The sequence below is a fragment of the Tursiops truncatus genome, chromosome 7 (genome assembly GCF_011762595.2).
Source record: "Tursiops truncatus isolate mTurTru1 chromosome 7, mTurTru1.mat.Y, whole genome shotgun sequence".
Lineage (NCBI taxonomy): Eukaryota > Metazoa > Chordata > Mammalia > Artiodactyla > Delphinidae > Tursiops > Tursiops truncatus.
In genome coordinates this window covers 33,241,997-33,269,988 of record NC_047040.1, presented here as the reverse complement: position 1 = coordinate 33,269,988, position 27,992 = coordinate 33,241,997, and the positions used below count along the sequence as shown (strand labels likewise).

At 39.3% G+C, this 27,992-nt stretch overlaps 1 protein-coding gene across 7 annotated transcripts; it reads right to left on the bottom strand.

The window, feature by feature from the left end:
- Nucleotides 1-173: 173 nt before the first annotated feature.
- Nucleotides 174-27,751, bottom strand: SUMO1 (small ubiquitin like modifier 1). Of its 7 annotated transcripts, none has more exons than XR_012333006.1 (6): nucleotides 24,000-24,038; nucleotides 13,029-13,103; nucleotides 8,842-8,919; nucleotides 6,295-6,366; nucleotides 5,018-5,095; nucleotides 174-1,007 (listed from the first exon to the last, which is right to left on the bottom strand). XR_012333006.1 is itself a non-coding variant. In XM_073807383.1 (6 exons), the coding sequence occupies exons 2-6, from the start codon at nucleotides 20,121-20,123 to the stop codon at nucleotides 939-941; spliced, it is 324 nt and encodes a 107-aa protein (XP_073663484.1). In that variant the 5' UTR covers nucleotides 20,124-20,198; nucleotides 27,596-27,739; the 3' UTR covers nucleotides 174-938. The 7 variants fall into 7 exon arrangements, 6 of the variants coding, with proteins under 6 accessions (XP_073663484.1, XP_073663483.1, XP_073663485.1 ...); XM_073807383.1 differs by lacking the exons at nucleotides 5,018-5,095; nucleotides 24,000-24,038 and adding exons at nucleotides 20,094-20,198; nucleotides 27,596-27,739; XM_073807382.1 differs by lacking the exon at nucleotides 5,018-5,095 and adding an exon at nucleotides 27,596-27,735 and having other exon boundaries at nucleotides 24,000-24,039.
- Between the last annotated feature and the right edge of the window lie 241 nt (nucleotides 27,752-27,992).

Sequence of the window (27,992 nt, the reverse complement as noted above, 5' to 3'; positions counted from 1 at the left end):
CTTCAGTAACTTTCAGGGCTTCAAAGTCATGATCGTCATCACAGTACTAAAGAAAACATGTGTACCATGTACAAACAATAATTTCCAGTATTATGCAAGAAAACCTCATGTTTTAAGCATTTTCTTTTTTCCTTCTGTACAATTAAAAATAAAATGAAAAAAATGAACATTGGTACGGTTTTTACAAATATTTTGTTTATTTTAATGAAGCTGGTACAGACAATGTCCATTTAAAACCCATATCCCAGGCCAAAAAGTACAAATAAAGTCAAAAAGAGCAGCGTTCTGCTGTATACACTTCTGCATGAATAACTTTAACTGCTAATGAAAATTAGAACTTTTCTGGGATCTTCTGACAAGATTTTTCTTTCATCTTAAAATGCTTTCTCTTCAGTGAAGCCATCTTTGGAGTTAGTCATTATTTTCACCACCTCTGTCACCTTGACTCCAACCTGATATTCCTCTTCTTTTGGTCCAGACCCTCAGATTTTAAAAGTAGCTTCAAGTTAAGGAAAGGTCATTTTTCCACAGTTCAGTTCTCTGAAAAACTTCCATCTCCCACTGAAAGTCACAGTCCAGGAGTGAAGCAATCACATGCTAGAACTTCAGGGCCAATTGGAAAGTCATTATGAACACTCGCATTAGTCAATCTTATTTATCACAAGCCTGTAAATGCACAGTCCTGGAAAAGGCGGCCTCTCTGTGCACACACATAATTTTTAAAAAGGAGAGGGCGATATGAATGGGGCTGAGGTTTGATCACCAAAAATCAGCACAATGAAAACAAACAATAATGAATAATGGGCACTAGAATTCAAATTACCAGATGTTCTAAAGAGATGGGGTGCCAGTTTTCAATTCTGTTTTGAACACCACATTACAAAAGAACTATTTTTAAAAATAAAAAAGGATTAAGGGAAAAGAAAAAATAAAAATATCTAAATTGTTGAACGACCCCCTGTTTGTTCCTGATAAACTTCAATCACATCTTCTTCCTCCATTCCCAACTGTAAGAGAAAAGAAAAGTGTTAGTAGTACAATATAAAAGTACTATTTTTTTTAATTGGCTGCAATTATGTGGCCACTGTTTTAAAGTGCAAAAAGATACAAAAGTAATCCATAGTTATCCTGTTCTAAAATTAAGAATACTGTTTCCGGGCTTCCCTGGTGGCGCAGTGGTTAAGAATCCGCCTGCCAATGCAGGGGACACAGGTTTGAGCCCTGGTCCGGGAAAATCCCACATGCCGCGGAGCAACTAAGCCCATGCACCATGACTACTGAGCCTGTGCTCTAGAGGCCGTGAGCCACAACTACTGAGCCCACGCACCACAACTACTGAAGCCCGCACGCCTAGAGCCCATGCTCCACAACAAGAAAAGCCACCGCAATGAGAAGCCCGTGCACCGCAACGAACCCACTCGCCGCAACTAGAGAAAGCCCGCACACGGCAACGAAGACCCAACGCAGCCGTAAATAAATAAATGAATTTATTAAAAAAAAAAAAAAAAAAGAATACTGTTTCCTTTAATCTAAAGAACAGAGAGGGGGACTTCCCTGGTGGTCCAGTGGTTAAGACTGTGCTTCCAATGAAGGGGCATGGGTTCAATCCCTGGTCAGGGAACTAAGATCCCATATGCCGCATGGCACAGCCAAAACAAAACAAAACAAACAAACAAACAAGGTTGCTTTGTTTTGTTTTGTTTTTCTTTGTGGTATGTGGGCCTCTCACTGTTGTGGCCTCTCCCGTTGCGGAGCACAGGCTCCAGACGTGCAGGCTCAGCGGCCATGGCTCACGGGCCCAGCCGCTCCGCGGCATGTGGGATCTTCCTGGACTGGGGCACGAACCCGTGTCCCCTGCATCGGCAGGCAGACTCTCAACCACTGTGCCACCAGAAAGCCCAAAACAACCAAGTTTTAAAGAACAGAGAGGTATATCTTTTCCTCTGATACTATGTCTATGTAGTCATTCATGTTACTTTGCTGAGCCAACTTCACGTCCCAGTTTATTCACCATATAAAATTTAAGTGTTTCTGAAAAGTACCTTAAGGGAGTTTTAAATCTAATCAAACATGTATATAATAGTTTAAATAATAGTTTGATGGCATATTTTCTAAAACGCATTTTACTTCTAGATGTAATTACTTGATAGAATCTCTTTCAAAAAACCTGATCTCACTTTGAAATATATGTGGTTTTAGTTAGAAAAATACTGCCTAAGGATTCATTTCTAAGTGGTTTGCTTTGTCATCTACAATTCCTTCTGGCATATAACTATTATTTTCTTTGATAGTAACCACTCAATGAAGAAAACTTACTATACTTCTACTCTTATTTGACACCTCCAATTGTATAAGCTAGATTTTTCAGACCAGTCCTTCTCAACTCTTACAGAAAAGGAAAGGAAAAGAAGAAGAAAAAAGACCCTTTAAAATGCCTTATACAGAACATTAAGCAAGTATAAGCAATTAAGTTGTTTTTTTTAATGTGCTTTATATGCATTGAAATATTCTGGAATTTTTTTCTAAAAGACATTATTAATAATGGTTGCCTCTGAGAAATGGGAATGAAGAGATATCTAAAGTGTATTTTCCATTTTATATACTTTGGTAGTTTGGTTTTCTAATACGTTTATTTATTTTTAACACAAGTATTCTTTATTTAAAAAATAAAAGAGTACATAAGGGGGCTTGGTGTGGCATAGAAACCCAGGTGTTACACTCAGTGAGGCTTGCAAAGGACTGTAAATCTGTTGATTCTGATGTGCAGACAGAGTTAAGGAGCACTGTTAACAGGCAGACTGAAAACAAAAACCATCACTGTTTCCAATGAACTATAGTGGATCACAAAAGAAATTAAAAATAACATTTCAAAGGAAAGTCCAAGATCAGTATTTTATAGGTGACAATTTTGTGCTGAATTACAAAATGTGAAAATTAAAATATGCTAAGGGGGCTTCCCTGGTGGCGCAGTGGTTGAGAGTCCGCCTGCCGATGCAGGGGACACGGGTTCGTGCGCCGGTCTGGGAAGATCCCACATGCCGCGGAGCGGCTGCGCCCGTGAACCATGGCCACTGAGCCGGCGCATCTGGAGCCTGTGCTCCACAACAGGAGAGGCCACAACAGTGAGAGGCCCGCGTTCCGCAAAAAAAAAAAAATTTAAAATATGCTAAGAAATCTGAAAATAAAACATAGACTTAAGTGGATTTAGAAATTTTTTTAAAGTGATTAATTGGCTCTAGTATTATGGGTATCTTGATTGTGATAGACATATGAATATTAAAATAATTATTAATTAAAGAGGCTATTAAAATTTAATTTTAATTGCACATATAGCCTGGTAAATACTGCAAGGACTAAAATTCCAAACATTACAAGGAACCTTTAAATCAGGAAGGCAGCACATGTCCTCAAACTATGGAGAATATGAAGCCATCAGCTTTAAGGAGTACATTAGCAGAGGGACTTCCCTGGTGGCACAGGGGTTAAGAATCTGCCTGCCAATGCAGGGGACACGGGTTCAATCCCTGGTCCAGGAAGATCCCACATGCTGCAGAGCAACTAAGCCCGTGTGCCACAACTATTGCACCTGTGCTCTAGAGCCCGCAAGCCACAACTACTGAGCCTGCGTGCCTAGAGCCCATGCTCCACAACAAAGATAAGCCACCACAATGAGAAACCCATGCACCGCAACGAAGAGTAGCCCCCCGCTCGCCGCAACTAAAGACCGCGAAGACCCAACACAGCCAAAAATAAATAAATTAAAAAAAAAAGTAATACATTAGCAGAGATGAGTAAACAGCAGTACAAAGAGGTCACTCCCTAAATACCTACTCTCTCCCACTGCCCCATTATTCTTCTTCTAAGAAGATAAATCTCTTAATGATAGTGAGGGAGGTGTCACTAAAATGTATTAAGTATCTTCTGTGTTGCAGAGATTATGCCAAGCTAGGACAGGGAAAATACAACATGAGTTTGGAATATCTTGTGCCAGACAGTAAGGAAGTACTTAAGAAAGTGCGTAGATACTAAACCTACAGGGAAAAGTTTGATGAGAAAAAGGATAGTCACATAGTTTCAAAGTATGTGCCCACAAATTACTCAATTAAAACAGGAAAAATAGTAACTACACAGTAAAGGAAAAAGATAACTGTTAAACTCAATGATAAGGGACTTCAGATACTCCAGATATTATGCCCTGAGAAAGACACATCACCATTTATGTAGTATTCCAGCCCAAAATACATAATCCGACTCTAGTCATGAAGAAACAGAACAGCCCAAATTGAGAGACTTTTTAGAAAATACCTGGTTTGTATTCTTCAAAAATGTAAATGTCATGAAGACAAAGACAGGCTGAAGAACTGTTCCAAATTAAAGATAATTAAAGAGACCCCTAAATAAAATATGTTGATACTGAACTGGATCCTGTGACGAGGGAGAAAATTTATTATAAGAGGCATAATTGGGACAGATGACAAAATTAGGTTGAAGACTAAAGTTTTCTAACAGTGTTAAGTGTCCTGAATTTTATTAACAGTACTGTGGTTATGTAAAAGAATATACTTATTCTTAAGAAATACACACTAAAATATTTAGTAAATGGCATGGTGCATGCAACCCACTCCCAAGTGGTTTGGATGATATATACATATATATACACACGCATATATTATATGTGGGGGGAGGGGAATAATAAAGCATAGGTAGCAAAATGTTAAAAACTGGTGAATCTAAGCGGAAAAGAGTACAGTTTTTTGGACTATTCTTGCAAATTTTCCGTAAATTGAAAATTATTTCAAAATAAAAACTTTCTAAAGAGACGGAGAGGTGTCAGAAAGGAAAGACGCCAAATTGAAGGGGTCCCCACTGGCCAATATCTAAAGAACGTCATTATTCACACAGTTTCAAAGTATCTCCCCACAAATTACTTATTAATTACAAAAGAAAATGATAACTTTACAATGGATAAGAAATCTGGCAGTTACCATCTTAACTACATGACCAAAGTTAATATTACCCATAGCAGGACAAATGGACATCATCTAACTCCTGATACGATGCACTCGGAATTCCACAGCTTCACTCTGTGCTACTCCTACCAAAAATGCAAAACTGAATCTAATCATGAGGAAACAACAGACAAACCCAAATTGAAGGACATTCTAAAATATAGCCGGCCTGAATTCTTTTAAAAAATGTCAGTGTGATGAAAAACGAAGACTGAGTAACTGTTCCACATTAAAGCTAAGAGGCATGATAACTAGTTAGAATGCATATCCTGGATAAGATCCCAGGTCAAGTTAAAAAAAAAAAAAAAAAAGGGAGGGCGCTATAAAGGACCTCACTGAGACAGATGGTAAAATCAGACTATTTTGATTGTATATTCAATTACAGTATTGTATCAAGGTTAAATCACTTAAATTAGATAATTTAACTGTGGCTCTTAGGAGAACAATAACACTGAAATATTTAGGGATAAAGGGCCCATATCAAATGGCCCACCAATAATGATAATCTGTATATACAGAGAGAACAAAAAAGCAAACATAGCACAATGTTAATAACTGGTGCATCTAGGAAAAAGGTTATAAAGGAGAATATTATACTAGTCTCATAATTCTGTAAGTTTGAAATGTTTTTAAACCAAAAAACTAATAATAACCATACACTGTTCCCACTATCAGAAATATCAAAAATGTTATTTTGTATTTGGAGGGGGGAATCTGTGTAAATATAAATACACACATTCTCTCTCACACTTTATTACTTTCAAATGCCTGGGGGGTGGCAGTGGGGATGGGAATAGAGAGGGTGGAATATATAAACAGAGAAAACAGTCCATACATACAATAACACAAATAAAGGCACAGAAGCATTAAAAAATGTAAACCAAGATGATAGAGCCAACTATGTTAATATACACTAAGCTTCTATATTAAGTTCTCAAAATGGGTCAAAAGTCAAAATTGAACTGTGAAGGTCACCATCACCATGAAAATGTACCAGAAATCTGCCAAATTTGAGGACCATCTGTCCATCCTCAAAAAGACGTAGTATGTGCCTTATGACAAGTTCAGTACTCATTTTCTACTTTCTACCTCTCTTTTTACAGGCACTTTTTGAAGGCAATACAAGGGAAGTTCAACTCAAAAGATAATTTTTCTCTTTAACAAATGATATACCAGTTAAATCAGAGAATATTCAAGAAAAGGACAGTTTAATGGTACCAGTGAACCAAATCATTCAATGCAGAATTTAAAATATGCCTTGAATCAGAGAAGAAATTATACTCACTTCTTTTGGAGTGTGATTATCAGCAATTCTCTGACCTTCAAAGAGAAACCTGAGTGAATTCATGGGAACTCCCTAAAAAGGTAGAAAACATACAAATATACAAATCTTAGAAGAGATAACAGGTACTTTGATGCACAAAAACCAAATATGAAAGTTTCAACAGAATATGTAGAACATAATAAAACTAGAGAGCTAATTCTATCATAATTATCATTTGCTGAGTACCAACTATTTGCTAGGCACTCCCTGTACCAAGTATTTTATAAACATAATCATAAATTTTCATCACAACAGCCCTGGAAGGTAGGTATTATCACGTTACCTTCATTTCACAGCTAGGGAATCTAAGGTATGGAGAAGGCACACAAGCTAGCCAAGAACTGAAGGCTAAATCTGCTCCTAAGCCTGTGCATTCTTAACCACTATTCTATATAGCTTCCTCTCAAATCTGTAGGCTAACATAAAGATAAAGTCAGATATTGGATGAGCAGCCTCACTAGCTTCCAACTGTACAAGCAAAATTGGTTTTTAAACAGATTAAATCAGAAATTCGGTAAAGCACAGGAGCAAGCCAGATAAACTACAGTAAACCTGTGATGCCATTTACAGCACTATAAATATCACAAAAGGTATTAAAATATATTTTTCTAATCATTTATTCCACAAAAATAGCTAAAAGAGAATAGATGGCTCATTTAAAGAGAAATAACTTCACTAATAAGTACAAATCAAGAATCATTTAGTCCAAAAGTATTAGAAAGTTCTGCTCAATAACAAATGTGTTAAGATTTTCACTGTTTCAATACAATACTATCCCAAAAACATCCAAAAAGATTCAAACTATCTTCCAATATGTACTATACTTAAATATATGAGACCTTGCAAACTTACCCTGTATTTGGTTTTAAACTATTTTTTGTGTTTTTTTTGGCCACGCTTCCGGGATCTTAGTTCCCCGACCAGGGATTGAACCTGGGAGCAGTGGAAGAGGGAAGAGCCAAGTCGTAACCACTGGACCACCAGGAAATACCCTGGTTTTAAATTATTTCCAGGGTTGGGACTTCCCTGGTGGCGCAGTGGTTAAGAATCCACCTGCCAATGCAGGGGACACGGGTTTGAGCCCTGGTCCGGGAAGATCCCACATGATGTGGAACAACTAAGCCCGTGCGCCACAACTACTGAGCCTGCACTCCGGAGCCCACGAGCCACAACTACTGAAGCCTGCAAGCCTAGAGCCTGTGCTCCACAACAAGAGAAGCCACTGCAAAGAGAAGCCTGCACACCGCAACGAAGAGTAGCCCCTGCTCGCCACAACTAGAGAAAGCCCACATGCAGCACCGAAGACCCAAAGCAGCCATAAATAAATAAATAAATAAATAAATAAATAAAAATTATTTCCAGGGTTATGTTAAAAATAAACATGACTGGGCTTCCCTGGTGGCACAGTGGTTGAGAGTCTGCCTGCTGATGCAGGGGACACGGGTTCGTGCCCTGGTCCGGGAAGATCCCACATGCCACGGAGCGGCTAGGTCCGTGAGCCATGGCCACTGGGCCTGCACGTCTGGAGCCTGTGCTCCGCAACAGGAGCGGCCACAACAGTGAGAGGCCCGCTTACCGCAAAAAAAAAAAAAAAAAAAAAAGAATAAACATGACTGACAAGAGTGGAATATTCTTTGATTTTAACTATAGGATCTTTCAAAAAAGAAATATCTTATGCTGAAGTCAAAAAAGTTTCTATAGAAACCAGTCTATAAAATCAAAATGGAAAGATGATTCAATCTCTCTCTATTGGGTAAGTATTCCATACTTCAGATATACTGAGTGTCCCATTCCTCGTATATCAGCAAATATAAGAAAAAAATTATCAAGCCTCTGTGAACTGAGTATAGAAACTTCTAAAGACTGTAGACTCTGAAGCATAAAAAAGAAAGCTAGAAATTATACTAACTTGATGTTATATTATCTCCCCAAACCTAGCACCTTCAATTCTGGATCAGTTTAGTTTTCACTTTTGCACTGTTTTTTCTCAATAATCAACTCTCTCATTTACAGATGAGGTAAAAAGACCATATAATTTTCTTCAGAGTTGTTGTCAACAGTAATTGACAATGTATCCAAGTACCTATTAGCATACTGCACTTAATACGTTCGTTTCCAATTTTAGCTCCCATCATTATGACAAATGTGAGCTAGTTGAGCCCCAATTAAAAGACTTTACTGAGCATAACAATTAATATCAAAAACAGAAACAGGGAATTCCCTGGCAGTCCAGTGGTTAGGACTCTGCGCTTTCACTGCCAAGGATGCGGGTTCGATCCCTGGTCAGAGAACTAGGATTCCACAGTCCACGCAGAGTGGCCAAAAAAAACCAAAACAGAAACAAATATTTATTGTTTTACTTATCCTAACACCTAGATGATCTTTTTCTTCTTGCAAAGTCCTAACCATTAGACCACCAGAGAAGTCTCAAAGGATTACTTTTCTTTTGACAAGAAAGAAAAATTAATGATATATAAAGCACTGAATTTAATATTATAACATACAAACCTGTCTTTGACAGTATGATTCTTTGAGTTTCTTGAGATGTGTTGTCATTTTCACTTTGAAGTGAATCTCACTGCTATCCTACGGAGATATGAGGGAAAAAAGTCACTCTCTGTGTAAGCTATTTGCTTTGCTTGAAACAAATTATTTAATTACACATATACTACAAATAGAAATGTATACCTTGTCTCCTATATTTTCCCACCAAAATATTCTTTTTAGCATTCCTAACAGGTTTATTAAAATACTCTAATCATCCTCAAAGTTGCTATATACCCATTTCAAAATAAATTTAATAAAACGAACATAAAGATAATCTGTTTGAGGTGTTATAATTAGCAGCGTAAGTAAAAGTATGTATGTGAAAGAATGCATTCCTTCAGAACTGCATGCCTATTCTGTTTTCAAAATGAAAATGTGAACTGTCACAAACTCCCAAAGGCAACTCAAAACAAAAAGTACCCCCACAACTGAAGTGTCACTGAAGACGGTAAAACCTACAAAAGGGACGTAGACCACAAAATAACAGACACTTACTCCTGCCATAAAAAGTCACCACACAGAGTCTGGCTTCTCTTGCATGAGTGAAATGAGTCAGTCAAATTGATATATGGGATCACAGATAATTTTTTTCTACCCAGACTGTCAAGTAAACTACCAGGCAACCATCAGAAAAAAATACTGGCACTTGCATACTGTAAAAATTTCAAAGCCAATCCTAATGATTACATATCACATTCACAAATACGTGTTAGTGGAAGTTGCATGTTTTGTTTGTAACTATAATTTTTTTTAATTAATTATTTGTTTATTTTTGACTGTGTTGGGTCTTTGTTGCTACGCGCAGGCTTCCTCTAGTTGCGGCGAGCAGGGGCTACTCTTCGTTGCCATGCGCGGGCTTCTCATCGCGGTGGCTTCTCTTTGCTGTGGAGCACGGGCTCTAGGCGCATGGGCTTCAGTAGTTGTGACACGTGGGCTCAGTAGTTGTGGCTTGTGGGCTCTAGAGCACAGGCTCAGTAGTTGTGGCGCACAGGCTTAGCTGCTCTGCGGCATGTGGGATCTTCCTGGACCAGGGCTTGAACCCGTGTCCCCTGGATTGGCAGGCGAATTCTTATCCACTGCACCACCAGGGAAGCCCTGTAACTATAATTATCTTTAAAAATAACAGGGAAATCCCTAGCAGTCTAGTGGTTAGGACTCAGCGCTTTCACTGCAGGGGCTGGGTTCAACCCCTGGTCAGGGAACTAAGATCCCGTATGCTGTGAGGTGTGGCCAAATTTTTTTTTAATTTATAATAAATAAATAAATACAAATTCTTGTCCTATGTATAATTTCACAAACTGACAAAATTTCTAGAGCAATACGTCACACCATAAGCTAAAATCAGTTCCAGATGAATTAAAGAGCTAACATTAAAAAAAATTTTTAGTATTTTCTGTTCTTCTTAGGGAGAGACTTTTTCCCTAATCTTGACACTGGGAAATCCTTATTTTAAAGCAAGATTTAAACTCAGAAACCACTAAAAAAAAAAAAAAAAAAAAAAAAGGAGATTGATAAATGTGACTTAATAAAAACATAAACCATCTATACAGTAAGAAGCACCACAAAAGTTAAGAGACCCTGAAGAAAATATTCACAACATATATAACAGACAAGAAAAATCAAGAAAATATAAAGCACTCCTACAAATCAGTAATTGTTAAAAAGGTACTCCATGGCATAGGACAAACATACACAGGCGTACCTCATTTTATTGCACTCTGCTTTACTGCATTTTGCAGATACTATGTTTTTTTACAAACTGAAGCTCTGTGACAAACCTGAGTTGAGCAGGTCTACTGGCACCATTTTTCCAATAGCATTTGCTCATTTCGGGTCTCTGTGTCACATTTTGGTAATTCTCTAAATATTTCAAACCCTACCCCTGCAAAAAAAAGGCTCACTGAAGGCTCAGATGATGGTTAGCACTTTTCAGCAATAAAGCATTTTTTAACTAAGGTATGTACATTGGTTTTTTTAGACAAAGTGCTATTGCACACTTAAACTACATTATAGTGTAAACATAACTTTCAGATGCACTGGGAAACAAAAAATCCATGTGATCCGCTTTATTGCAGTGGTTTGGAACCAAACCCGCATGTCTCTGACGTATGCCTGTAAATCAGTGGAATAAAATTGACAGCCCAGAAGTAAACCCATATATATCTATGGTCAATTGATTTTGACAAAAATGTCAAGCAATTCAATGTGAAAAGGACAGACTTTTCAATCAATGGTCTGGGACAAATAGATAGCCACATGCGAAAGAAAGAAGTTAGACTCTTCTTCAAACTCATACAAAAATCATTCATAAAGTACTCAAAATGATCAAAAACTTAATGTAAGAGCTAAAACCATAAAAACCTTAGAAGACTCTATAGATATAAATCTTTGCGACCCTGGATTGGGTAATAGTTTCTTAGATATGACACTAAAATCACAGTAACAAAAGAAAAAATAAATTCAATTCATCGAAATTAAAAACTGTTTCTGCAAAGGACACAACTCAGAAAGTGAAAAGACAACCCAAAGATGGGAGAAAACATTTGCAAACCATCTATCTGATAAGGATCTAATATCTTAAATATATATGACGAGTTATTACAACTCAAAAATAAAGACAAGTAATCCAATCTAAAAATGGACAAAAGATCGGAATAGACATTTCTCCAAAGAAGATGTACAAATGGGCAATAAGAACAGGAAAAGATACTCATCATTAACCATCAGGGAAATGCAAATCAAAAACACAAGACACCACTTCACACTCGCTAGGATGACTATTAAAAAAAGACAACAGCAAATATTAACTAGAATGTAAAATAACAAACCTTCATACATTGTCGGTGGGAATGTAAAATGGTGCGGCCACCACTAAAAACAGTTTGGAAGCTCCTCAAAAAGTTTAAAAACGTTACTACTATATTAGACCCAACAATTCCACTCCTAGATATATAGAGAACTGAAAACATATCCACACAAAACTTACAATGAATGTTAATAGCAATATTATTCATAATAGCCAAAATATGAAAACAACCCAAATGTCCATTAACTGATGAATGGGTAACAAACTCGGTATATCATACAATGAAATGTTATTCAGCCATAAAAAGGAGTGGAATACTGAAACACGCTACAATTTGAATGAACCTTGAAAATATTATGCTAAATAAAAGAAGCCAGACACAAAAAGGTCACAAATCATGTAATTCCATTTACATGAAATGTCCAAAATAGGCAAATCCACAAACGCAGAAAGTAAAGTAGATTAGCGGTTACTAGAGGCTGGGGGGAAAGGAAGATGGGGAATTATGCTAATGAATACACTGTGTCTTTTTTGGGGTGATGAAAATGTCCTGGAATCAAATAATGGTAATGGTTGTACAGCCTTGTGAATATACTAAAGCACCTAAATTATACATTTTAAATGATGAATTTATGGTATCGGAATTATATCTTAATAAAAATTTTCAAAATAACATGATCACAGAAAATAGGAAAAGGATATGAACACACGATTAATATAAACGTAATAGGCAAAAAAATTATACCTCATTGATAATCAGAGAAATGCAAAATAAAATGTCTAGCTATTACACTGGCCCAAAATTGAAAGACTGTTAATATCCCATGTTTCAGAGAATGTGGGGAAATGGTACTCTCATGCTTCCATGGTGAGTGTCTACTAGTTCTTTCTTTTGTCCCTTAAAAAAAAAACTATGAAGATGCATTCCTCCAATAATTTTCAGCTCAACTTTAATTATCTGTTAACATCTCAAAAAGAGTCAATAAGATACAGGCCAGAGTCTGTAGAAATAAGGTGCCAAGAAGGAGAAAGGGGTCAAGAAAAGGCCTGAGAGGCCCTTTGGTTTAAGGGTCCTAGCATTATCACTCAAGAGAAGTCGCTATATTTGCCACCGAAGCATGCTAACCAAGAAAAAAGTTTTATTAGAAGAAATTAAGGTGATCTATATCTGCCTAGCAGAGCAATTAAGAAAACAGTATCACCCTCTTCTGCCTCCAACAGATGCATATGTAGTAAATGAATCGCCATTTTTAAATAACTTGCCCTAGTTAAATCATTTTCTCTGTGTGTCAGAAATCATTCACACATTCCGGGGTCAAAGGAGAAAAATAATGAAACTCACCTGTCCGATGACTTTGAGTTTAATATATTCTCCTTCCTTCTTATCCCCCAAGTCCTCAGTTGAAGGTTTTGCCTCCTGAAAGAAAAGTACATATAAAGATAAAAGTTCCTATATGCTATTTTAATTATTCACCCATTACTTTGACTTACGGTACGAAACTTGCCCCTGAAAATACAGCAAGCATTTCTTTGCTCTGCCAGACAATTAAGCAAAAAAGGTCCTAAGTCAATTACTCTCTCAAACACCGGTTCTAAAGATCACTAAAAATCAAGAAAGAAGTCTCTTTTACTATAAAAATCCTATAGTAATGGTTCTAAAACTTCACTGAGCATCAGAATCACCTAAAGTACTTGTTAAAAGACTGCTGGGCCTCATACCCAGTTTTTTATTCAGTAGGTCTGGGGTAGGGCTGTAATATACATTTCTAATTAATTACCAGGTGGTGCTATTGCTGCTACACAAAGGAACAACCTGGAAACCATTATCTTCAGTCAACTCCTATTAGTCATAGGAAGCTCTTCTCCATGAATCCTTAACCAAACATGTTGAATCCAAGATTATTTTCTCACAACCTACTGGGAGAAGTTAACTACTCCAATTACAAAACTGTACTAAGAAACATAAATTAATCATATTAACATAAGCAAAGTCTATTTAGAAAGGAAAATCAAATAGCAAAGTATTGGCCTAATGTAGTCTTGAGTCAAAACAAATCAGTTTTGTATCAGCTATTATTTCAGACTATCTGAAGCAGTATATCCGATTTTAAAAGATTAGGCTTGGCTGAAAAAAAAAAATTAGGAGACTTAAACTGGAATAAGAAAAAAGCCCAAACAGAGTAAGTAGTAAAAGGAAAGAGGAGACAAAATTGGAAGACAAAAGAGTATAGCCCTCTTATAAATTATACAATAATAAATAAGATAATTTCAAATGAAGGCATATTGAAAAGAAAATGAAGTTAGAATAAACTAGTTGGAACAACTTTGCCATGAAGTATCTAAGAAAAGTAAGCCATTTTTAGTAAAGGTGTAGCTTGGTAAATTTCAGTCAATGGTGTGATAAAAGTAGCTTTCCCGGGACTTCCCTGGTGGCGCAGTGCTTAAGAATCCGCTTGCCAACACAAGGGACACGGGTTTGATCCTTGGTCTGGGAATATCCCACATGCCACGAAGCAACTAAGCCCCTGCGCCTCAACTACTGAGCCTGCACCCTAGAGCCCGTGAGCCACAACTACTGAAGCCCACACACCACAACTACTGAAGCCCATGCGCCTAGAGACCATGCTCCGCAACGAGAAGCCACTGCAATGAGAAGCCCGCGCACCACAACGAAGAGTAGTTCCCGCTCACCACAACTAGAGAAAGCCCATGCGCAGCAATGAAGACCCAACGCAGCCAAAAATTAATTAATTAATTTAAAAAACAACAACAACAAAAAGTAGCTTTCCCATGCACTTTACCTTAGTTTGGCCACCATATTAGTCACTTATTTAAATATATGCTTTTTTATGATTCACAGCAATTTCAAGCTGTTAATCCATGCTTGATAAGAATATAACCAACTATACTGTATTTCAGAAGTAAAGTAACAAGGCCATTACCTGTTTATCTCATACCAGTAAGTGAAAACTAACAAACTCTTTAACATTCAAAATTTATTGAATATATTAAACTAGAAGTAGTAGCTTTTAAATTTAAGATACAGGCTAGAGTCCAGGGAAATGCTTAGATAACAGAACTGACTTCATTAGTGTGAAACCTTGCCTGTTTACCATTCTGCAGTACTTTCAACATTTGCTGACTACCGCGTATTATGGCAGCAGGCCAAATTAACCTTCTTTAGTGAGACAGTATTTCACCTGAAAACTAGAAGACTGTCTTCAAACATAGTCTCACAACCACATTTCTATGAATTTATATTCAGAGTTAACAGTTCCTTCTTCCTTTACATATCTAGAGAGGACAAGGACAGCTTATTCCACGCAGTGCAGGGCAACAAAGAGCAAAGAAGCGCTGAGTCCTCTTTAACTAAGAGAAGGGGTGTTAAGAAGCTTTATAGGAGTTAACCACAAGGAGAAAAACATCCCCCTGCAACCGGAGCAGCAATACATCAGCATAATGGGAGTGATTTTGCTCCAGTGTTTCCTAGACAGGGTAGCTACAGAGGCTACTCAGAACAAAAGAGTTCTTCCCCCTTCTCCAATCCATTGTCCACACTGCTTCAGAACTCTTTCTAAAGCACAGCTTCTCTGACTGTATAACTACCCCTAACAAAAAGGTGCTTTAAGGCCTAGAACCAAACTCCGCAGCACCTCATTCAGTTCCTCCATTACCAAGCTCAATTCTCATTTTTCTCTCTCCACTTCCTTTACAAACCAAGGATTTGGTTAAATTGGACTATTTGCTATTCCCTGAACATGTCTATAAACATTCTTCCACCTTCAGCCCTTTGCTGTTCCTGTTTCCTTTACCTGTAATACATATCCTCTCTCAACCTCTCTTGAAATCATCTCACAAAAATCCATCCCACACATCACCTGAAGTCCAGTATTTAAAAAAACTCTTCCAGGTACCACGGCACCCCTCAACCTTCCAACTGGGATTAATATTTTCCTTTAATGCTCCCATTGGCAATTTATTCATATCCTTTATGGCATTTATTCTCAATTTAAAAACACTCCCCCTTTACTGTCTTCTCGAGGAGTCAGCCTCATCTTTTTCTTCGAACTTCTTATGAGAGTACTCAGCATTTGCTGTTTCCACTTTTACTCTCAACCCACTGTACTCTGGTTTATATCCCACCATTCCACTTGACACTTCTCTCACCAAGGTTACCAGTTCAACTCCTTATTGCTAAACCCAGTGGAAAATTTCAAGTCTCATCTTTAACCAACAGATACTTATGACTTCTTCCTTGAAAACTCTCTACCTTTGGCCTCCAACATTCCATTGTCTCCTCATCCTGACCACTTCCTTAAATGCTGATGCTCCTCTAGGTTCCATGTCTTTAATCCTCTTTTTCTTCTTCTTCCTGGGTGACCCATAACTCCAACTACCTCTCAGATACTAATGACTCACAACCATCCTCACCAACCTGACAACTTTTCTGAGTTTCACTCATTTTTTCAAGTGCTTGAACATCTATCTCCACTTTGGATGTCCCCATAGGCACCTCAATTTAAGTGTCCAAAACTGAATGAATTATCTCTAACTCCTCTGTTAGCTTTAACTCCTCTTTCTGAAAACCAGAATCAAAAAAACTACAATTCCTCCTGGATTCCCAATTACAATAAATGGTTACCATACACTCAGCTGCCCACAACAGAAATTTAGTAGTCATCTTTGGCTACTCTTCCTCTCTTAAATCTCACACTTAATCATTCATCATTTTGACAATTATATCTCTTAGTGACTCTCATTCTTTCCATTCCACTGCCTTAGTTCAGGCGCTCATTGTCGCTCATTAGCATTACTGCAATAGCATAACAAATGCCCCAAGTCTAGCTCCCCTCAATTAATTCTTCCCAACTACAACCAGAGCCATTTCTCTAAAATGCAATCTGATCTGCCAAGAACCTTCAGGATTAAGTTCAAACTCCTTAGCCAACATACACTGGTCTTCTGTGGGCTGGTCCCTGCGTAGCAATCCAGCCTTGTTCTCCTACTTCTCCTGCTAATAATATCTTTTGCTCCAGCCACACTGATCTACAATTCCTTAAACATGGTACTCTCTACCTTATCTCCACTATCTCTGTACATGTTAATCACCTCTGCTTGGTATGCCCTTTCCTACCCTATTCGCCTTTCAAGACCACTCAAGCATCGCTTCCTACAAAATGATTTCCCTCATCACCCTCTTAAATGTTCCCATACTGCTTACTTTAATCTTATTATAACATGTTTGCATACCTGCGTCTGCCACCAGATTGAGTTCCTTATTGGCATGCCTTACACTCCTCTGTATTTCTGGTCAAGCACAGTGTTTAGTATATACTTTGAAGATACTCAATACACTTGTTAAATTAACATTTTCTGTGACAGTTTTCTATGTCTTGACTTCCCTACAAGTTTACAAGGAGAGGGTCCAAGTTTTTCATCTTTATAATCTCTGTAGTGTCAGGCAAATACCAGGCAATTATTTAATGCTGGCTGAATTAAGCTAACAGCACTATTTTCTGTATCATACCACAAAATCTTACTAACGCTTCATACTTCTACTGTATTGACTATACAATAGTCAATACAAACAAAATCCTTTCAGTGTTTTATATTCACAGTTGGGAATAAGAGATAATTCACTTCAATTTCATAAGAACATGTGAATACTAGGATTTGAAATTTCCAAAAATAAACTGCCACTTTCCCTAGTCACTCCATTTTGGTGATCTCTTCCTAACTCTGAAGAACTAGAGCAATGTCATCTACACCCACTTGTTTAATAGCCTCATGCTTGCCTAATGCAGTCACCCAACTTTTCATGTGCTATCTTTTTTTTCTTTTCCTTTGACAAACTAGTCTGGAAAATGAGAAGATCTTGGACAAAAAAGGCCAAAGTTTGTCTCCAGTGATCTTAGTGTCTTTTGTATGCCTTCTTTCCTTCTCTCCCCTGTAAAAAAGCAGCCAATACAGAATGGTATGGCACACTAGTCACAAAACAGTGAAAGCATTCAGCACTGGGTGTGGGACAGTAGGTCATCAGAGAAAAGAGAATCCCAGAGAGGGCTGGTTGATTTGGCTGGAAAGGTTACACAGCCCCCAGAGCAGAAGAAACTGGTAATGTAAAGAAAAGTAAACGTATGTACAAGATCAAAGACAGGAACTGGAAACCTCTAAATTCTCTGGTCTGTGTCATCTAGAGATTAAATCATGGTAACTGGAACAGTAAAAGGAATTTATCAGACACCAGGCACTACCAACTCTTCTTTCCAAGATATAAATTAAACAGCTTAGAAATAGAAGATAGCTGGATCTGAAAAGAAGAACTGGACAGGAAAAGACAGAGAACACAACAATCCTCATTTACAAATGTACAGAATTCAACAGAAGGTTTTTATTGTGCCATTTCAAAGTCAAAAGAACAAGAACTTTGCTAAAAATCACTATGGCAATCAGTATGTTGACAATTCAATCACAGGAAAACAGCACCACACTTAACTACCCCCAATCTGTCAATGACCCTTCCAGTTGTACAAGGATTGTTCATTCTTCTGAAAGAGGGGGGATTCTGGGGAAAACTAAAAATAAAGAATACATTTACTCTTATTTGATGACATTAAGAAACCTGTTCAATTTTAAAGGTGGGACAACAGTATCCTGGTTTTGTTAAAAGAAAAAGTCCTTCTCTTTTAGAGATACATATTGAAATACTTGCAGATGAAAAGACACAATGTCTGGGTTAGTTTCAAAATAATGTTATGAAGTGGAGTGGCGTCATGCAAATGAAATACGATAGGCCAAGAGATGGGTATATGCGTTCAATTAAATTTTTCCATAACAAAACATTTCATTAAAAATACATTCAAAGTTCCCAAAAATTCTGTTAACCATAGTTCTCACTGTACATCAGTTTATTTCATTTTATTTCCTAATGAAGAAAGCTCAACAAGGATTAAATTGGATGATTCTAGGGCTTCCCTGGGGCGCAGTGGTTGAGATTCCGCCTGCCGATGCAGGGGATGCGGGTTCGTGTCCTGGTCCGGGAAGATCCCACATGCCGCGGAGCAGCTGGACCCGTGAGCCATGGCCCCTGGGCCTGCACGTCCGGGGCCTGTGCTCCGCAACAGGAGAGGCCACAGCAGTGAGAGGCCCACGTACCGAAAAAAAAAAAAAAAAAATTGGATGATTCTAATAACTGTATCCATTATTTAAAGATACAAACCCTCGGGCTTCCCTGGTGGCGCAGTGGTTGGCGGTCCGCCTGCTGATGCGGGGGGCGTGGGTTCGTGCCCCAGTCCGGGAGAATCCCACGTGCCGCGGTGCGGCTGGGCCCGTGAGCCATGGCCGCTGGGCCTGCGCGTCCGGGGCCTGTGCTCCGCAGCGGGAGAGGCCGCAGCGGTGAGAGGCCCGCGTACAGCAAAAAAAAAAAAAAAAAAGATACAAACCCTCAAATTACAATAAAGTCATCTCCCTCATACTTCAATGGATTTACCACAATTCTAAAAATACACACACACACACACACACACACACACACACACACACATTTTTTCAGTGCATGCTGCCTATGTTCAAATTTAATGAGACAGTACTAGACATTTGAAATAAAACTGACCAGACTTAACTCCATAACTTGAAGTTAAGTCAAGCTGTCAAGACACTGGGACTTCCGTAAATTTACATTCAACCCTAGAATTGCAGTTAAACACTAAACAAAGACAACTTCTCAGGAACTAAAGATTATAATTGAAAATCCCACTGGTTGGACTTCCCTGGTGGTGCAGTGGTTAAGAATCTGCCTGTCAATGCAGGGGACTCGGGTTCAATCCCTGGTCTGGGAAGATCCCACATGCCGTGAAGCAACTAAGCCGTGCACCACAACTACTGAGCCTGCACGCCACAACTACTGAAGCCCGCGTGCCTAGAGCCCATGCTCTGCAACAAGAGAAGCCACCGCAATGAGAAGCCTGCACACAACAAAGAGTAGCCCCCGCTCGCTGCAACTAGAGAAAGCCCATGCACAGCAACGAAGACCCAACACAGCCAAAAATAAATGTTTTAAAGTTAAAATATATATATATATATATATTTATATTTAAAAAAAAAAGAAAAGGAAATCCTGCTGGTTATATAAACCTTACTCTCTGCAGGTAGACTATGGACCTATGCAAAGCCTAGAACAAACTGGCTTCACTGTATCCAAAAGTACTAGCAGGCAGATTTAGAGGTATGGCAGACATTGTTAATTACCTATCCAGGATCCATTTTCCCCTTCTTCCTTACAAAGGGAAGCCTAAATTTGCCAGCCAAAAAAAAGAAAGAAACAAAAAATTCTAATCTTCTCTTATGGCCACATGATGCAGTGCTGGCCATGCAGATAGAAGGTGACATACTTTTTGCTGGTACATACTTTTTGGCATACTTTTATCCTTTGCTCCATCCCTTTCTCCTGCCTGGAACAAGACACAAAGTAACCTTGCCGGCAAGGAGACAAGCATCAGAGTGAAGACACCTGCTAAGGACAGAGGGGAAAGAAGTATGAAGGCATGGTGGAGCTGCCTTACCATCCCTGAACTACTTATGTCTGAATTTCTTGCTTCATTAGAAAAATAAACTGCAAACTTGTTTAACCTACTATATATCAGATTTTCTGTTATTTAGTCCAAAAGCAATCCAAATTGACATAGGAGGTGCTCTAAATAGGTAGCATTTGGCTTATATTAAAAAACAGCTCCTAGAAAACCAGCTCAGTGTGCATCAAAAACAGAATAGATAAGTAAATTGTGGTACAGTCATACAATGGAATGCAATGTAGCAATGGGATTTAACAACATACAACTATACACAATAATATAGACATATCTCCAAACAATGCTGAGCAAAAGAAGCCATACACTGAAATATATACATACTGTATGATTCCACTTATAAAAAGTTATAATGTATAAAAGCAGGCAAAACTATGTAGGTAGTCAGGACATTCTTTTTTTTTAATAAATTTACTTATTTTTTTATTATTTTTTTTTTGGCTGAGTTGGGTCTTCATTGCTGCGTGCAAGCTTTCTCTAGTTGCAGTGAGTGGAGGCTACTCTTCGTTGTGGTGCATGGGCTTCTCACTGTGGCTTCTCTTGTTGCGGAGCATGGGCTCTAGGTGCACAGGCTTCAGTAGTTGTGGCACGTGGGCTCAGTAGCTGTGGCTCGCATACTCAGTAGTTGTAGCTCGCGAGCTCTAGAGCACAGGCTCAGCAGTTGTGGCGCACGGGCTTAGTTGCTCTGCAGCATGTGGGATCTTCCCGAACCAGGGCTCAAACCCGTGTCCCCTGCACTGGCAGGTGGATTCTTAACCACTGCGCCACCAGGGAAGCCCTGGACAGTCGTTCTTAATCTGGGTGCTGGCTGCATGGATGTGACCAGTTTTTGAAAATTCAGCAAACTGTACATTTATGTACACTTTTTCATATATATATTTATCTTCAGTAAAACCTTTAAAAATATCTGACCCTGGCTATTGAGAACAGCAGGTCCAGCAAACAGAACTCCACCCTTCCTTCCTTCAGGTCTTTTCCTTCAGATTCTCAATAGCTCAGTAAAAGCAATCAAATGCAAAAAGAATGGTCAAAATATAAAAGTATAACAAATACAACATATCTTTAAATAAACTTAAGTCGTGTTGCAGGAATTCCAAATTTTAAACCATAAGACTAAGGTACTCAATAATAGGATCTGTGTGGCCTTACCCACATGACTTTTTTAAAGTAGAATATCAGAGAATAATCTACCAAAAAAAACCCACACACAATTTTAATACATTCCAAAATGGGATACCAAACATGACTTAGAGAAAATGGGAGTTCCCTGGTGGTCCAGTGGTTAGAACTCGGTGCTTTCACTGCCTGGGCCCAGGTTCAATCCCTGGTCGGGGAACTGAACTAAGATCCCACAAGCAGCGCAGGATTATTATTATCCATAACAATGGATAATATCCCAATGTCCTGGAAGAAGCAAATGATTCAATTTTGGAGATAACGTTACTAGGTCTATTGCTAATAGAACTAAAGATCCAGAAGGTATGCAAACACATCATAAAAGGAAAACTACTGCATGACAACCAACCCTTCCTCAATAATAAAACACCATGGGAATTGAAAGAGGAGGAGAAAGATACCTGGTGTTTCACGTTTCTGAGGCAACCTTTCAATTCTAGGGCCTAGAATGCTGCCTGGAACATCAATAAATACTTGTTAAATGAATGAATCTGACCACTCATTCCTTTAAAAACTTTTACTAAGTATTCAGTCACTCTGCTAGGCACTTCAGAAAAAAAGGGTGAATAAACCCTGATTCCTGACCCTGAAAAGCAAACAGTAAAATGCAGAAAGGCACTTAAATAAATGATTACAACACTAAATATATAACCTATAATAGAAACATCCTAACTGGTATGGGGGGCTAATGAGTGTCAATAGATATTTGACAACTGCTTTACAGTTTTGAAATCTGAACTACTCCACTAACCCTGAGTACTCTTTTTTTTTAATTAATTAATTTAATTTATTTATTTTTGGCCGCGTTTGGTCTTCGTTGCTGAGCACAGGCTTTCTCTAGTTGCAGCGAGCGCGGGCTTCTCATTGTGGTGGCTTCTCTTGTTGCGGAGCACGGGCTCTAGGCGCCCGTGCTCTGCAACAAGTAGTTGTAGCACACAGCCTCAGTTGTTGTGGCGTGCAGGCTCTAGAGCACAGGCTCGTTAGTTGTGGCGCACGGGCTTAGTTGCTCCACAGCATGTGGGATCTTCCCGGACCAGGGCTCAAACCTGTGTCCCCTGCATTGGCAGGTGGATTCTTAACCACTGCGCCACCAGGGAAGTCCCCTTCATGAGTACTCTAACATAATAATCATACTCAGTTTTTAAAATACTATTAAATAATGTTCAGGTAACATTTTATTTGAAATGTTTCATTATAATCAATATGTTTGCAACATTTACTAGCAGCACTTCGTATATCTGTCAGAGAGAAGACAGAATACATCATTCCTCTCCTGGGGCATGGAATGTTTAATATATGTATCACTAACTAGATGCTCAAGTCAGCTACAGTATGCAGCTATGTATGTTAATACTTATTCTTAACATACTTATAAGTATGTTATACTTATTCTATGACATAAATAGTATACATAATTATGAACTTTAATATACACCTAGTTTATCATATTCTCCTGCTATCTCAAGCTAACAGAAAGATCAGCAAACATCAACAACAGAGAGATATAAAGAATGCTGCAGGGAATAACGCTATCCTAACAAAAGAAATACAATTAATGTGGTAGACTAAAGATAATTGCAAATTCTTTGTTACTCTTCCTATTAAGAAATGGAGTTTAGATGCCTTTCCCTTGGTGACTATAGTTAATAATACTGTATTGTATATTTGAAAGTTGCTGACAGTAGATCTTAAAAGTTCTTATCACAAGAAAAATTTGTAACTGGAAGATTGAGATTGACATATATACACTAATGTGTATTAAATGGATAACTAATAAGAACCTGCTGTATAAAAAATTAAATAAAATTCAAAAACAAAAAAAAGAACATTTGTAACCATTGTGGTGATGGATGTTAACTAGACCTATTGTGGTGATCATTTCACAATATATACAAATACTGAATCATTACGTTGTACACCTGAAACTAATATGTTATATGTCACATATATCTCAATAAAAATAAATGCCTTTCCCCTGAATCTGGGCTGGGCTTAGTGATTTGCCTAACAGAATGCAGAAGTGACTTCCAAAGTTAGGTTCTAGAAGGCTTGGGGTTTCCACCCAAGGTTCTCTAGAACACTCTCTTGTGAGCCCTGAGCTTCCATAAGTCTGAATATCCTGGGGTCCCCATGCTCAAGAGAATACATGACGAGAGCACTCACAGAGGCCTTGAGACTATATGAAGAACCCATCCGTTACAGCCCACAGTCATGTGAGTAATCCCAGCAGAGACCCCACACATCAAGGAGCAGTGATGAGCCCAACCCACAGAGCCCTGCCCAAATTGCAAATTTATGGGCAAAACAAGACTTTTGCTTTAAGCCATTACATTTTGAAGTAGTCTGTCAGGTACCAACAGATAACCAGAATTACATAATGCTTCAAAATCCTTCACTAAAGATAAAAGGAGATCATTCAATCAATATCTCTCTCTCTCTCCCTCTCTGCCCGCCCTCTCTCTGAGGTGGGGACGGACAGAGTAAAACTGCTACAACAGATTCAGTCAGCATTTGAAGCAAATCAGTTATCCAATTATTACAAATTAACAGACCTGAATTGAAGAGCTGAAGTCCATGCTGCCTTTCATGATTCTGATGTGAAAAAAAACACTATAAATGTGAATGTAAGGAAGGAAGAAGGAAAAATATTTGTACAAATTACCCTTACCAGTTTGATATTAAACTTCTTGTTCTATGTAAGTGCTCAGTTTTGCTGCAACGCGAAATTAGGCTAAAAGTGAGCACCCAATCAGGTCTCTATTATTGGTTAAAGGCTAGTCCTTCACCTTTTTTGAGGGATCACGTACCCCTTATGAAAGCTATGGATCCTTTCTCCCTAAAAAAATACACATGCACAAATATAACTTCATACAATTTCAGTGGATTTTCAGCCCTTAGGATTCATGATCCTCAGGTTTAGAACCTGTATTAGAGGATTATTCAATAATGGTACACTGGATAATGATGGCATTGTTAGAATTATGAGAAATTATTTCATTCAAATTCCAAAAATAATCATTTTTCATTAGTCAATGGAGAACCCAGCAATTCAAGTCTTGTGTGACTTTAATGTCCACCTTTTTTTTTTTTTTTTTTTTTTCCAGTACGCGGGCCTCTCACTGTTGTGGCCTCTCCCGTTGCGGAGCACAGGCTCCAGACGCGCAGGCTCAGCAGACCGGGGCACGGCACGAACCCGTGTCCCCTGCATTGGCAGGCGGACTCTCAACCACTGCGCCACCAGGGAAGCCCTGTCCACCTATTTTAACTTGAAATTATTACTCAATTCCAATATCTTAGCACAGACAATAACCTTCTGAGAGATGCCTCAGAAAATACATTGTTCTAAAACAACCTGGTTTATATTGTCTTTTGGGGACAGTGGTTCAGTCTCATGCTGCTGATATGGCACAGTAGTAACTTGGGATTCTTACTCTCACTCATAAGCCTCATCAGGGTAAGAGTTCAGCTTCCTATCTCTTTAAATCCTTAGCATCCCAACACTAAAATTGTACTGGGTCCCGATTATTATTAACAACGACATTGGTCAATCAGCCTAGAGCAACAGTGCTCATACTTTATGGTCACAGGACTCTTTTACACTCTTAAAAATTATTTAGAACCCCATAAAGCTTTTGTGAAGTTGGTTATATCTATTGAGGTTTGCAGTATTAGACACTGAAACTGAGAAATGTTTTATATACATATTAATTCATTTTAAGATAATAAACCCAATATATATTAGCAAATAATGTATTTTTATTAAAAATATTTTTCATGTTGCTATTTATGAAAAAAACTTTTTTTTGGGGGGGCTGCGTTTTGTCTTCGTTGCTGTGCATGGGCTTTCTCTAGTTGCGGCGAGCAGGGCTTACTCTTGATTGCAGTGCACGGGCTTCTCATTGTGGTGGCTTCTCTTGTGGCGGAGCATGGGCTCCAGGCACGCAGGCTTCAGTAGTTGTGGCACACAGGCTCAGGAGTTGTGGCTCGCGAGCTCTAGAGCACAGGCTCAGTAGTTGTAGCGCACAGGCTAAGTTGCTCCGCGGCATGTGGGATCTTCCCAGACCAGGGATTGAACCCATGTCCCCTGCACTGTCAGGCAGATTCTCAACCACTGCACCACCAGGGAAGTCCCGAAAAATTTTAATAATAGCAATATGAAACACTGGTAAGGATATGATGCTACCCTCATTAAATGGTAGTGTGTATATAAATCACAATTTCTTGAAAGTAGCAATGAAGCATCAATCTTAAAAAATACATATTTTCAAAACAAAACTAGTAAGAAAAGTGGCATTGTTTTGCATTTTTGCAAATCTCTTCAATGTCTGGCTTAACAGCAGCTGGATTTCCACATCTGCTTCTACTGATACATTTTAATCTGTTGTGATATACCAGGTCATGTCAATCTCTAGAAAACTCCACTGAACACTCATGAAAGAATGACAGTGGAAAAGACAATGTCTTAGTATTATCGTGAAAATTGTTTTGGCCCCAAGGACCCCCTGAAAAGAACCTAAAGAACCTCTGGCCTAGAGGCACCTGTTAGTGTCCTAGGTCCTTTATTTCTTCCTTCAAGTCTCTTTTAAATGACCGGAATTCAAACTGGAGCAATAAATTCTACAATTTACTGTATAATCCCTTCTGTACACTGCTCTTTCATCAGACTATAGTAAATTTCAACAGGATTTCTAGCCACTTCTGAGCATCAAAATAAAAGGCTGATGAAATTAAGCATTTACACCTGTTCTTTCCTCCCTGGTAACCAAGTAAACAACTATCTAGGGAGACAGTTATAATGCCATTCCCATACCAATTTGGGAATTAATCTAGACTGTTAGTAATAAGATCCACCCAAAACTAATCTAGATTATGGTTTAACCTTAAAAATATAAATGTACGTTTTGCGCAACAGTACAAATCCACAAAAGCCTCACTTGCTCTCACCAAGTGGTACAAAACTGAACTGGGTTAAAAGCCAAGGGAATAAGTGTGTTAACTTTAAAAGTTCAAGTACATTATGGGGCTGAATGAGAAACAGTTTTCTAGATAATTATCACTAAACAAGCAAAAGGTCCAAAAATACTTTAAAAAGTCAAAGTCGTCTGAGCAAACAAAACAAAGTCCAGACAAAAAACCTATAAAGTAAAAACTAGCCATAAACATGGTTAAATAGAAAAGGATGAGGAAGAAAAACTTACCACATAAAATCAAACACTCCTGATTGAGTGCAAATCCCAAGTAAATTCTTGATATTAACATTCAGATGGAGCACTCTGCTATAACAGGAAGCTTTCTGCAAATGTTCTGCAACTGCTCTACATACACGAAGTTTTCCTATCCTTTTCCTCAAAGGTATCAGTCATCTTCATGTTAACGCCCAGATGAAACGCTTTCTGTTGCTCTAGCAGTTTTGTTCTACTTTGTTTCTTGATTATTCAGAGTTCTCTCTTACAACTGGAGAGCTACTGAACCAATCCCGAGTAAGAAATAGGAAAGTACAAGAAAGAGGCGACAGCTCTGCACACCCACACGGAAAAGGACTCAGAGCAGAGCAGAGACAGCCCGGCCCCAGCTGCAATCCGAACGGAAGGCAGAGCTTTCTAGGTTCCCAGCAACACCAGACAATGTCTCCCTCCCCCCCGCCCCCACTCCAAGACTATCTAAAGACTAAGAACCCAAAAGTGGAGTCCACCCGCTTTTCAGGGCCACGGAGGCTCCGGGGCAGGTAATCTCTCCCGTTACATAACTGGGGCCTAGGGCCCTGCTTTTGCAATGAGTCCTCTGAAGAGGCAGTCACACGGGTTCCCCACGGACCCTCTCGGGAAAGTGGAAGCTGTGCTCTCTGCACCTGGTCGGCCCCGGAGAAAGAAGGGAGACGACTTGAGGCCGCGACCGGAGGCGCTGGGGCACAGGGGGTGATGAGCCAGCCAGGCGAGGGCCAGGGCGGCTCCCGAAGGCCCGCGGCAGGCCCGGGCGTCTCCGGTCCTACTCCACTCCCCTCCCTCGCCAGCCCAGTCCCCACCGGCCGCCCCCTCCCCCATTCCGGCTCCCCTCCCCCGCGCCTCCATCCCCGGCCCCAGCCGAGCGGCTGGCGGACGTGCGGAGTAAGGCCTCGGCCACCGCCATCGTATGGCTCCCAGGCCAGTACCTGGTCAGACATGGTGACGGTGGTTTCCCCCGGGGTCTCCGCACAGCAGCGGCCTCGGGTAGGCAGAACCTCGCTCCGGGGTTTACAAATCCGTCTCCCTTCCCCACAGCACAACACCGCGGCGGGAGGCACTTCCGCTACGCCTGGCGTCACTTCCGCTACGCGCTAAGAGGAGGGGGAAGGAGGAGAGGAAAGGCGAGGCGGGAAAGCCACTGGGGGGCGAGTGCCCGGAGGCTGGAGGGCCGAGCGGCTTTAGTGGTGGTCGCGCGAGTGAATAAACGACAGTCCCCTCAGATGCACCTAGACTAGGCCTTGTGCCTGGGTCCCGAGCCCATCCCCCTGGGGAAAAGTTCCGGGTGCCCAGTCTCGACGTTTGGAAGCGTACTGAGCACAGACC